At 38.1% G+C, this 13889-nt stretch overlaps 1 protein-coding gene across 2 annotated transcripts in view; it reads right to left on the reverse strand.

Annotated features, from left to right (window-relative positions):
• Nucleotides 1-13889, reverse strand: part of sh3gl3a (SH3-domain GRB2-like 3a) — a 47407-nt gene that overhangs the window by 16912 nt on the left and 16606 nt on the right. For both annotated transcript variants that reach the window (XM_062419290.1, XM_062419283.1), the window contains exon 2: nucleotides 81-149. In XM_062419290.1, the coding sequence (XP_062275274.1) occupies nucleotides 81-149 (69 nt within the window). The remainder of the gene's footprint in view (nucleotides 1-80; nucleotides 150-13889) is intronic.

Consider the following 13889-nt stretch of genomic DNA (forward strand, 5'->3'; position numbering starts at 1 on the left):
CTCAGTGTATCACTATACATCCATCACAGGACTGTGTTTACTGCTGAGCACACACACACACACATCTGCACCAAACTCACCCTCTCCATCTCCATGAAGTCTTCATCCAGCTTCGTCCCCTCTGCCCCGCTGATCTTTTCACTGAGTAGCTGCACATAGAGAGAGAAGAGAGAGAGTTATGGAGGGCTGACAAATACACACAACACAAGAACAAGAAGAGGGCAGAAGAATACCCATTAACCTGAACACCATGCACACTGTTTTACTGTGTACAGTGAAGGAAACATACAGTTGTTTTTAGAATGTGTGTGTTGTTCAAGGTTTTACTGAGTCCACAACTTAAAGGTGCACCGTGGGGAAACACTTCACCACTAGGAATGCTAATTAGCAATGAACCATGATGGACATGCACAACGGTTGCTGCTAAAGCTGAACCATTTTGAAAAGAATATCTAATTGTGACGACTTTTACTGATATTGCAATTACATTAATAAGTCTGCTAGCTAGTAAACATGGATGTGAATAATTATGGTTTCAACATTTTCCAAATGATTGAATTTGCTAATGTGTTCTATGAGGAATGAAATGTACTCAACATGTTTATTAGAGTGATTCTCATGAAATCTGGGTTTTAAAGATTTCAGACATTAAATCTTTAAATTGATTTTTCATCAGAGAACTTCCTTTTTAGGAATTAATATGTCCGAGTTTGTGAGTGTTAATCTAAAATAATTTACTGATCTTTACAAACACATTTTCCAAAACAAGTCCTTAAAAATCCTGTCATAGCAACAGTCTGGAAACTTCCAGACAATTAGGAGAGCTAATACAATTATTATTAAAAGTCATGCATAGTTCATTTCAATGCTGAAATTACAATTTGTGCAAGGTAGATACCACTGTTATCTTTATTATATTTATATTACTAAATGACATGTTATATATTTATATTTAAAATCATTACTGCCATGGTATTTTATTGGTTTTGTGAAAATGTCCCTCTAGGATGCACACAGCACATGAATAAATAAAGTATTAATCATGTGTTGGGAGAATCCACTTTAAACAAAGTCATATGCAGTGCAGCATGTTGTTTCTATAGTAGTGTACAGCTCAGCTTAACTGCAGGAGTCTGATCCTCAAACTGAACAGTAGAGAGACAGATTGGTGATGATGTCATCTAAAGACAAATCCTGGTGATGTTAAGACTATGAATAATAGAACAACTGCCGGGACACGGCTGTGGCTTTACTGTATGTGTACATTTTACTGACTGAAAGCTGAACACACGTTAAAACTGATCTCAACCTGAAGCGTTATGAGCTCACAGATTCACTCACTAACTCTACATCAGTGCACCGATTTGAAAAAGTGGTTCTCTGAAATCACTCAGTTCTGTGAAGATAGGAGCGATGACACATACAAAAAGTAGAGCCGAGTAAAGCTGAAAACTATATGATACGAACAGTGCAAATCTAAATAAAAGTGAGAGGAAAGAAGACATTAACTGACAGATACTGACATGCTCCATTCTGCTTTTGTTGTGCCATTTTAAAGAATACATATAAGCAGGGGCCCCTGCTTGACTTTTTACTGCAGGCCCTGTCCAATTTCCACTAGTTCATCATTTTTCCCGCACATTTGTTGATACAACCTAACCACAGTGGCCGTGCCATCAAATTGACAAATAAGTCAATCATGAGACTTCATTTTCTTGACAATAACTTTTTATCTTAATCCAATTGGATAATTGCATTGTCGTCAGATGGAAACCTCGTAACTCCATATTTCATTTTCAACATATTAGGTGTCCAAAAGATACAAATGTATTATTATCAACATCAACATTATCAACATCAGGAGAATGGGTCAAGCTTTTTTTTTTTTTTTATATCTATGGAGCCTGACCCAAAAAAAAGCACACCCATCATGTATCATCACCGTATGGTAGAACCAGCCATTAATATACTGTGTGGAAAAAAAGTAACATTTTATAATTGTTTAAGTACAACATTAGATGTGGATTTACACAACTGGTATTAAGAGTGGACAATATGGGGGGGAAAATCATCTATCACTGTTTAACACTTAGTATACAAATAATAGACAGACATGTCTGTTTCTGCTAATTCAGCAAATTAAACACATGAAGAATTATTCCATCACTTTCATGTAAAAAGCCAATATCAGCATTAATGAGTCCTGCTCACTGATTTCAGTAAACACCATTGATCTAATACAGACAGATATATTAAACACATACTTGTCTTTGAAAAAATGGTCAACTTGGGAAATGTAATATAATTATTTGACTTGTTTTGATTTTTTTAGCTAGTCAATGAAATCTTTGTATTTTCACCATCAGTGTATGAATGTGTGTTAATGGGTGAATGTGAAAGCACTTTGAGTGGTCAAGAAGACTAGAAAAGTGTTCTATATATATTTTCTGTGTTTGTAGTTACTGACTTCAAACTTCCAAATCATCTGAGCTACAGAAAGAACTGAAAGTGTACAGCTGGGTTAGACTGCATGCTTTTAAAAAGTGTGTCAAACACAGGAATGAGAGACTTTGACACCATTCTGTAGCAGATTTACAGAGGATTAAAATTCTGTGTGCACTAACAGAGGACTCATACTGAAAGATTTAGGGCAGCTGGCAATTTAGGAAGAAAAGTTCTGATTGTAGGTCAGAAAAAAATCTTTCCTGACATCCTGCGAGTGTTCTTACAGTGTTCACCATTGTTATTATTATGTTGTTCATCTATTTCCTGTACCTGCACATCCTTGAAAACTAACCAAACTTTTAACCGAAATTAATAATCATGATCCACTGATCAAAAAGAATATTTTATTATATTGAAAGGGACACCTCATGAACTGAATGTGTTAAATGTACCCAGAAAAATACCATAAATACCACAAAGAGGATTAGAAGCTTTTCAGATGACTGTTATGTTCAGTCACTCTCTGACCAGAACAAACCAATCTGCTGTTAGGAGCAGTCAACCAATAGCAGGTTAAATATAGAGCAGGCAGTGATGACGGAATTCACACTCTGTTAACAGCATCATTTACCAGAGAACTGTGAAGTGAGAGAAACCTGGAGATACAGCCCAGAATAACAAAGGTTCACAATATTCAAACACGTCTTAAACCAGCAGTCAGGTGTCCATATGAACAGTAAAGAGGTTTTCCTCTCTGTAATCATTCCTCCTGTTCATACTGACTATTAAAACATCTCCTTCAAATGTGCTTTCAATAGAAGTGATGGAGGACTAAATTCACAGTGTGTCCACACAGTCATTTAAAAGTAGATGATCAGCTTCTATTGAGCTTCATCAGTGTGAGTTAGTCATATCAAGTGATATCTGACACATTTACAGTCTTTTTACCATCAGATTCCCTCTTAGTGTTTCCCTGTTGAGCTGTGGTGGAAGTATAGTAACAAAAAGACTTTGGAACTAAAAACACTGTAACACTGAAACATAGAAGATGAAGATTTGACTCATTTGGACGCTGAAGCTTCATATTAGCTTCACATCAACTTTTAAATACATGTTTACACAGGAGGAGGACTGTGGATTTAGTCCTCCATCACTTCCATTGTAAGTGCATTATGAAGAGATCTTCTAATGGTCAGTATGAACAGGAGGAATCATTACAGCAAGAAAAGCAGATTTGAAAATCATGAACTTGTCCTTTAACTTTAAAGGCAGGTGGAATGACATGGAGCTATTAGAAACATTACAACAGGCCTCTTATCATAACAGCATGGTGGCTGCAGCTGTTGTTTAATCTCTTATCGAACACTGTTGAAAATAATCCACGTCACTCATATAAAACACCATTTACCCACAGCGTCCGGCCACCAAAATACATCATGGTGGCCGGCAGTGAGTAACTGTGAGCTACTTTTAACATTTAGCTCACATTTCATGGGAATCTAATTAGGGGTGGGTAAAAATATCGATTCATCAATGCATCGCAATATATTTTTTTCCCAATTCAATATCGATTCATTAAATCCTCTGAATCGATTCAAGCCCCTGGCCATTTACAGTCTTTTTAGCATCAGATTCCCTCTTAGTGTTTCCCTGTTGAGCTGTGGTGGAAGTATAGTAACAAAAAGACTTTGGCTCTAAAAACACGATGAAGATTTGACTCATTTGGACGCTGAAGCTTCATATTAGCTTCACATCAACTTTTAAATACATGTTTACACAGAAGGAGGACTGTGGATTTAGTCCTCCATCACTTCCATTGTAAGAGCATTATGAAGAGATCTTCTAATGTTCAGTATGAACAGGAGGAATCATTACAGCAAGAAAAGCTTTAATGTTCATTTAGGCTCCTGACTGTTGTTTTAAGATAAATTGTGAACCTGCCCTTTAATATAATCTTGTGTGCACATTCCCTAGAGAAGAAGACTTTAGAAGCAGAGTCTTCATATCATCAGACACTACAATAACTAGGATTCCAAACTCACAGTGTAGATTAAACTACAAAAACTCAAAGACATCAAACACAACAGACTGGTTTCCAGGTGATTGTAGCATCTCTGTCAGTGTGACAGTGATCCTGCCTCACACTGAAGCAGCTAAATGCAATTCAGCCTTCATTCAATTTATTATGATGCGTTTCCTGCTGTGATGTGAACATGTCTTCAGTGAAAAGGTCACATACGGTACAAGAATGATACAAATCAATGGATATTAGTTGTTTTGTGAGATGTGCTGTACCACTCACATGTAAAATGATATGAATGCTACATACAGTATACCGTGATACAACATGTAGTGACTGTGCTGAAAAGTCTGTAAAAGCCTCTAAGGTTTCAGCTGACAGGTAAAAGTCTTACTCTACATTCAGTTATTTGTGACGGCCCGTCCCAATAAAACTTTACCCACCACTAATTGATTTTCTATTTTTGGAGCTGTGCACTCTGCTCTCATCATGCTCTCTTTCTCTGATAATCTCCCAAACAGGCCCGGACACACCTGCACTGACTCACTCAAAATATTTCAAAATAAGATGAGTAACAAATAGAAAACTGAGGCATACATATTATTGTATATATGAATGTTGTAATGGATTACATTATGTATATGTATATTTTTTCACTGTATTGGAAATGAAGAGAAACATGGACATATGATTATTATGTTTGAGTTTAATGACCAAAATAAACTAAACACTTAGAATTCGATTGTGCATCTACATCAATTAGTCAAACAGCAATCATAGACTGTAAAAAGAAGAGACTTCATGGTGCATTCAAGAGCACCTTGTAAACTCAAATCTATACTTAGATGGCTACAGAGGTTGTTTAAAATGAGGAAGTTTCTTTTATTACAGCTTTATAAATAAATAGATACTAAAGATATAAATATAAAGATAAATAATAGACACTAGATATAACAACAATATCCATTTAAATTCTGCAGAAGCACATTTTAACAAATTCAGTTGGTTTAAGGGATGGATTTTGATTGGCCGACAGTCAAATTGCTGTAAAAGTGATCCAAGCTATATGATTCACCACTGTCGTTATTGTTATGGTTTTGGTGTGACTTCCACCATTCACTGGAGTTACACTGATTTTTAAAACTATACATTTATAGTTACAGTTCTTGGTGTGGGTGGCCCTGAACACCATATTTTATGCTTCTATCTCAGTAACAGTTTACTCTGTTTCATCTTTTGGTTTCGTATGACGTATTTAGGTGTTTTACCTGCTGTAGGAATACATTATACTTTCATCTCTGTGTGGCTGGATATGTTTTTGCTCACTTGCTGTCTTGTTATGGTACATTAGTTTCCACTTTTCTGGAAAACCCTTTGTATTCCTCTCAGGACAGCGCTGTATCATTCAGATACCATCATCAGCTACCTCAGAAACACATGATATGTCTAAGTGCTTTGTCACCACATGATCATATGAAATAGAAGGTGAGAGGTCTAATATTATACAGTATGTGACAGTCTTCTCTGCTGTCGCTGTTAAAGTGATAAGAGATAATTATGGTGTGACCAGTGGGACGCTATAGATGCTACAGCTGACTTTATCTCACGCACGTCGTCTCTTCACGCCGGAGTTTAAGATAGAACAGCTGATCACACAGTCGTACCTGGAAAGTTAAATGGTATTTAAAGCTCCGATGAGTCATCGTCTCAACAGGAAATCCTCATTTCAGAGCTATAAGTAAACACCACATAAATGACGTGCTGCTGGCGTCGGCGGTGGAGTGTCAGTCACTGTGTGGTCACTGTGATCACAGCCTGTTTATCTCTCACATAATAAGATCTGCATATCACACAGCTAATTATAGAAGATCTATGACTTCCTACTGATAATGATCTCATATGATACTGTGAGATCACTTTACATCCAGGTGATCAAAGCTTTTACATGTTGCTTAACTGACTGACTGTCCTTTGTCCAGGCACTGTAATTATTGTAATATATAATTATAGGTGCCAAAATGAAGAAATGAAACACAATATATCCCTAAATGATCTAAATAAATCAAATACACCCTCCTGTTTACACTGATTTGATTTTTTCTCACCCATTTGTTGAATTATTAAAATTAATTAAAATCAATTTTTCACTTAAATGCTCTGTATTAAGTTGATGTAAAGAGTCCTGTGCTGTACTGTCACAGGGTTCTGTCACATTAACACCATAGTATATGCTTTTATATTGAAAAACAATGCCGACTCTCTGTTTATGGTGTATTTAGGTGTTTTACTTGTTGTAGGAATATATATTATCCTTTCATCTCTGTGTGGTTGAATATGATTTTCTTGTTATTTTTTGCTCTTCTGGAAATCACTTTGTTTCTCTGTTTTGGAACATTCTGTATCATTGAGATTGGAACAGATGACACATATAGGCAAACACAACTTAGTCTAGTTTCTACTGGCATAAAACAGTATCAACAGTGTGTCATTATCACGCCAACTGGTAGGTTAGTGTGGTGACCTTTCAGCACAGTCTGTAAATAAACTTAATGATTGATACAGTTCATGCAGGTCAGGTTCATGGTTCTTGTGATAGTGAATGCTGGCTGACTGTCATGGTTCACTGGGACACTTAAAGAGAACAGCAGCATTTTGAATGTTATTAGTAACACCTGAAGCTTTACCTACAATAATATCATATCTTAACAACTGTGGGCTAAATTTCTTCCAAGGAAAACGTCCAAAGTTTAAACTGACTTTCCTCTGCCTGACTGGATTGGATTGGATATGTTATCTGACTCGTACAAAACAAAAAGTTAGTGATTATTCTGCTGTATCTTCACTATAAGTTTGTATTTATGCTCTTAAAACTAACTAAAGTATTAGCCAAATAAATCACATGTAGTGCAGGTTATTGGTACACGACACCTTTAAAATACCGACCGAAATAAATTGATACCAAGTAGTATGGAAACGTTTCCTGTCAATCAATGCTTTTTGCATCCAGAACTAGAAAATATGACTATTAGTATGGACTTGCTCACAGCCCACTGCGTTGAACTTGAGTTAGCGCACTTAGCAGTTCAGCAGCCAAGATGCCACCTAAACACATCTGTGGCTACACTACACTACACTACACTACACTACACGACACCGGTACACCAGATAACCAGGAACACTAGTAATATGATTAAACATATTCTTCTGCAACATTGCTTCTATTCATATGATGAGTATTGAATGAAGTACTCAGTTGGTATCAGTATCACTTTAAGGTACTTAAGATTGCTACTGGTATCTTCATTTTATACTCATAACAAGACATTTTTCTGGATCACTCAGCTCCAGTTTTGTCTCATAAACAAATCTGGATTTTTTTTAAATGAATAACTTTAATCATCACAATTTTAATTGATTTGTATTCCAGCCTAACTCAAGCTCATCTGAAACAGAAACATGTGACTTCTAACAGTACTGCATGACCTCAGCTGCATTTAAAAGTGTGACCCTAAACAGCTGTGTCAGTGACCCATTTTCATTGTATGATAATGTTAGGTAACAATATCACAGTAAATGGTTTTATGATTCATTTAGAAGTCATCAGAGCTGTGTTTTGTGTATGAAAGCTTCAACACAAATAAAATATAGTTTCATGACTTTACACCAGGATCACCTTGGTGTTTTATTCACGAGCTACATGTTGCAGATTTGAACAAATACAGTTTAACCCTCCTGTTGTCTTCAGGTCAATTTGAACCTGGAAGGACAACAGGCGTTAACTTCAAAATGAGGTATAGTTCCAACTGACCTACTACTGACCATAATCTACAAGAATATGTGTAAAACCTGTGGTAATAAGTGTGAATGAAGTCTAGTCTAACACAGGATTGGGTGAGCATTTTTACCTTAAGCTTTATAAACAGACCGGGTCATTTTTGACTTGAAGTTGCACAGCCAATGGGAAGCCAACAGGAAAGTTATACACTAAACAAGAAATGGGTTTTAAAAGGTTGTGAAACATTTAAAACAGTTGACTGGAAATGACTGTACGCAGCTGTGATTCTTACATTCTAGGCCCCCATTCATGTTCTGTAAATATGTTCATTTTTCCCTGATGAAACTAATTGGTTGATTTCTAGAGTGAAAGGACTTTGAAATAAAGTAAATCATTTTAAAAAGGCACTAAAGCTGAATGCCTCTCTACACAGCTATTCCAAATTAAGCAGAGCTGAAGCTAACATGTGAGGAAGGTGCAGAGAGTTTCCTCTTTGACTGAAACGTTATGACTAAAATCCAGAAGCTTACAGTGTTTCAGTGTTCTGACAGAGAGAAAGGAGCCTGCTTCTCTGTGCTGTGATCATTCTGCCTCTGTCTGACCAGTACAAAGCTCCTTCCTACTGGTGAAAACAGCAACAGCCATGATGAATATACTGTCAGACTCTTTCACTGTGTTTTATAGTAAGATGGATACACCTGCACGCCTCTTTGTGTCAAACATCTGAAGTCATGTGATGGGTAAGAGAGAGGGGCAGGGTGGGCAGCAGTGGGCTGTATTGTCCTGTATCAGTTGATGACGCCAGCAGCGGCTCTGGAGTCAGTGCTGCTGCTGCCAGGCCTTATGTAAGCAACCAAAACAATGTACAGTACCACTGGGGCTCTGGGAAAGCATGGGAGGAGGAGGAGGGGGGGTGGAGGGGTGTGTGTGTGTGTGTGTGTGTGTGTGTTGATCCTGTGTATGTGTAGTCGTGGAGGTCAGGCAGTATAATGAGCAGTTGCACAAGCAGAGACAGAAAAAAACCCGAAGAAACAGAGTCACTTGTGATTTGAAATGTCATAAAGAACAAGAGCAGAACAGTGACGGAGAGCTTCCAGAGAAAATAACATGAGGTCTGTTCCTGGTTTCATCCTCACGTGCTTGAAGAAAGCTCAGCGCGCTCATTATTCACTGTAGCTACATTTTCATCAACTGAACTACCCACACTGCTATCAGCCTCAGTTGGACTTTGTGTTAAGTGCTTGGATGCTGACAAAGAGAACAACAATATCAAACTTTATCTGCTCAACATCAGTGTGCACAGTCAGCATTCAGACCATACAGAGTCTGTATCCTGTAGCCTCTCAGCCTGTTAACCCTCCTGTTGTTCTCAGGGGTCAGTTTTGACCGAGGAGGACAACAAGTGTGATTGTGTGCTGCCATTTAAAAAAAAAATCCTGAATCCTGAATAAATGTAGACATACATCAGTGTGTGATAGTCCATCAACATATATTGTCCTACTGGGTCAAAATGGACCCAGTCTGATTTTACATAAAGTATAAAATTGTCACCCATTTCTGTGTTAGACCTTTAATTTAAATGAAAGTATACCTCTATATTTTGAGTTTTCCTCCCGGGTCCAAATTGACCCAAGGACAACCGGAGGGTTGAAAAAATTCCTTTTTTTTTTTTTTTTTAACTCAAAAATGAGGTATATTTTCATTTAAATGAGGCCTATTATCCACAATTTAAAAAAATGTGTAAAACATGTGGTAATACGTTAGAATGAAGTTGGCTAAAAAGGTCTAACATAGAATCTGGTGATAATGTTTACCTTATGATATATAAACAGTCAAATCAAACCAGGTCCATTTTGACCCGAGAGGACAAAAGTTGCAGGGTTGATGGAAAGACAACACGTGGGTTAAATGCAGGAAAGTGTGTTTATATAAAGTATCCCATAATTCATGATATCTCTCTTCAAGTCCAGAAGTGTTTACTTTGCACAGCACATCAGAGAGGTGCTGGGATGTGAGCCTATCTACAAGTTAGGTGTTTTGCCATCCTGGTAACTGTCCCAGTACAGGTGCTGTGTGTGTATGTGTGTGTGTGTGTGTGTGTGCCAAGTGCTGCCAACAATTACAGAGTTGTAGGCAGCAAGTGGGTCAGAGTGGTAAAATTAGCAGACTAAGAGAGGAGAAATGAGCCCAATTCTGGCTGCTGCTGCCTTTCTAGGACAGTGGAGGAGGGTGAGCATGCTGAGAGAAACACAACGCTAAATCTTTACAGGCTGACTGCAAAAAGTACAGCATACTGACATACTGCTGGAGCCGTCAGCCTAATACGTTTTATGTATATTTATGATCTTATGCTCAAGGACCTGTCATGTTTGTGGTGATACGCAATTCTACTTTATAACACGTTTTATATCGCCATTGACTACTGACTCATCACTCCTCTTTACCGGCTGGTAGATGCTGCAAGTGATCAACAACAGGGTTAAAAATAAGTCGGTTTCAGGCCACAATTTGGCTTTTGTTGCGGTTCAAATAACGACATCCACAGAAATGTTTGGTGTCATCTTGAACCGGAGAATCTGCAGATCAATTCCATACCTGATATGTTAGGATCCACTCAAGTTAAGATGAAGAAATCCCTGTTTTTGTTTGCTTTGCTACAATCTACAATGTTTGAATTGAATTGAGAAATTTGGACTAAAATCATGTTTTTTTCCTCTTTTACTTTTTCATTTTCTACATGTTTTTGGTGCTGTGATCACTCCGATGAAAAAAAGTGCCTTGTCACATGTTTTAAATAGACAGATAATGTTTGGGTTTGTGTTACATTAAAAAGGAGGGGGGGGCAGACTGGGACAATGGCACGCTCCAGGGTCCGATGCATTACAAGCTGCAAGCAGCAGGTGACAGCTGGGGCAGTAAATGACTGGTGCTGGCCCAGCAGAGTGCACATCCCTCGCTTTTAATCCACACTGACGCCATCTAATCTACACATTAGAGCTGCAATTATCCCGAGAGGTGAACTGAGAGCCAACATGAGCCCCAAAGTCGCTCTGAAAGTGAAACCGCTCCGATTGATGGAGGGGGGGACCGGACTTGGAGGGACTCAACGGTGAGCTGCAGTCTTCGGTGTCAGGATGTTCCTTTTATTCAAGGATCAAAGCGGCTTCCAGCATTGTGTGTTCGTTTACGGTCATTTCTTTGATTGAGGGATCTGTGTGTTCCTTCTTTTCCTGCACTCTGAACACAGAGCTGTACAGATGGGCCTGAGGGAGCAGAGGGGTCGCACACACTCTGCTGGTTCCTTCCTCTGAAGAGTACACACGTACACGTACACACACACACACACACAGCAGCACAATAACCATGTCTTTTTGCTCACACCGCTTAGTCTAAACAAACTCTATATTGAGCCAGCTGCCAGATAATAACTGTAACTGAGTATATGGCACAGTGCAAGTTTTATGCATACAGTCAGAGTCATAAAGATCTATCTTCAGTAAAACCAATAATAACCTCTGACCCCCACTGAGTCCTGATCTTAGTCCTGTCACAATAACTACTTTTATTGGACGATATATTGTCTCAGAAATAATCGCGATAAACAATATTATTGTCATTAGAAGATCATTTTATACCACTGATATAATGATAATATAATAGTATAATAATGTAAGGGGGTGGGGGGTGGGATTGTAGAGTGGGTGTGACTGTCATTATGGTTGGGGACAGAGTTATTTACCTTTAATTCTTCTACAGTCTCCACTCAGGACGTACACAGTGAGGAATGGAGGACACTACTTGTTTAGTCAATGTGACATGAATAGTCTCTTAACTGCTAATGTGAAGTGTGGTGATACTGAGGTCAAAAATGTCCATGTAAGTATTGTGACTACGTGATCTATACATCATTGAGTCAGTCTGGGATTACATGCGGAGACAGAAGCAGCTGAGATGTCCAAATCCACTGTGAAACTGTGGCGACTTCTCCAAGATGGAGGAACAACCAACATGCAGAGTATCTGAAACACTGTGCAGGTGTACCGACAGAGACAGAGCTGCTCACAACTAATATACATTTCATTTAAGTTTCTGCTGTTTACTCAACTTTGGATTAAATTAACTGATAAATAAAAAACTATTCATGGCATTATTTTTGAAAGCATGGTTATACGTACTATTGAATATTTAAAGGAACAGTTTCCATACTCAACTGTTAAAGGATCATTCCCATTTATTTCAACTTCATGACCCGTGCTCAACCATTCGAGTCACAGGAACACCAAACATCCATTTTCTCAACTGCATTTAGGAATCCAGTCCAGTTGTCATAGATCAGTGGAGCTGCAGGCTGTGCTCCAGCAGCGGTCAGGAACTACCATCACACCACTGTTAATCACTCTCTCAGCTGGAGGCTATTTAATGAGTGGTGCTGCCTACTGCCACGTAAACAACCAATCTTCTCTGCCGGAGAGAACTACAGAACAGAGCTGAGGTATGATGGATGAGGTTGGGAATCACTGAGAAACTTGAGGGGCCAGAATATTCAATCAGAAGTGCTTATTGGATGAGCAGATAGCTTGGGAATCTCCCTCTGGCTCACACCTTTCTGCAGGGCCATGATTGGGCGGCTCTGCAGAGATAAGGTTTGAGCGTTTTCCATTTTAGACACTATTTTTGTCCCTTTTCAAGTGAACAACCAAATGCAACACTATGTTTTCTGGGAAAGACACATCCCCTCCCCTCTGTGACAACCCACTTTTCTCTCCCTCTTTGAGTAGATCCATTCAGAACAACTACTTACTTTTGCCAACACGGAATCAGCTGTTACCAAGCATTAAACAACGGGCACTTCTTTGGAAACCCAGTTTTCATAAATGATGGTTTGACCTGTCATTAGCTCATGTAGTAGGTATGCTATCAAAAATGTGTATACGTCATTTGTAAATTTGTATATTTAATTTTATGTCAATTTCTATTTGAAATTTGTAGGTGCCATTTTTAAATGTGTATATTGTATGTGTACATTTGTATATTTTGTGTAAATGTGTAGGGTTTTTTTAAATGATTTTTTCTGGCATAGACGCCTTTATTTGACAGTAGAGACAGGAAATTATGGGGGGGGGGGGGGGGGGGGGGGGTGACATGCCGGCCGGGACTCGAACCGTGGTCCACTGTGTATATGGCATGCACTCTAACCACTCGACCACCTGCACACCTAAATGTGTGTATTTTACGTGTACATTTGTATATGTAATTTGTACATTTTGCATGAATTTCTATATTTTATTTGTAAATGTGTTTATGTAATTTGTGATTTGTATGTGTAATTGGTCATTTGTATATGTCATTTACATCTTTACATTTAGATTTGAAGTGAGAAACGATTTTAAAAAACAACAACAACAAATTCCTTTCAGAAATGAAGTGATTCATCCCTGATGAATTTATGTATTTCGTCATATTGGTGCAACAGTCACATGAATACAAATACAGTACATTACTCAGATACTGAAGGTATTTTTATATCAGTATTAAAAATCTGCTATTATAAGATCATCTTTCCTTACAGCCCAGATTCTCCTCTGTCCTCCAAGAGGCTGTTTCAAGCTATTTACATCAAATCTGCATTATTAATGACCACCTACTGGA

Source organism: Scomber scombrus, chromosome 1 (genome assembly GCF_963691925.1).
Source record: "Scomber scombrus chromosome 1, fScoSco1.1, whole genome shotgun sequence".
In the NCBI taxonomy this organism is placed as follows: Eukaryota; Metazoa; Chordata; class Actinopteri; order Scombriformes; family Scombridae; genus Scomber; species Scomber scombrus.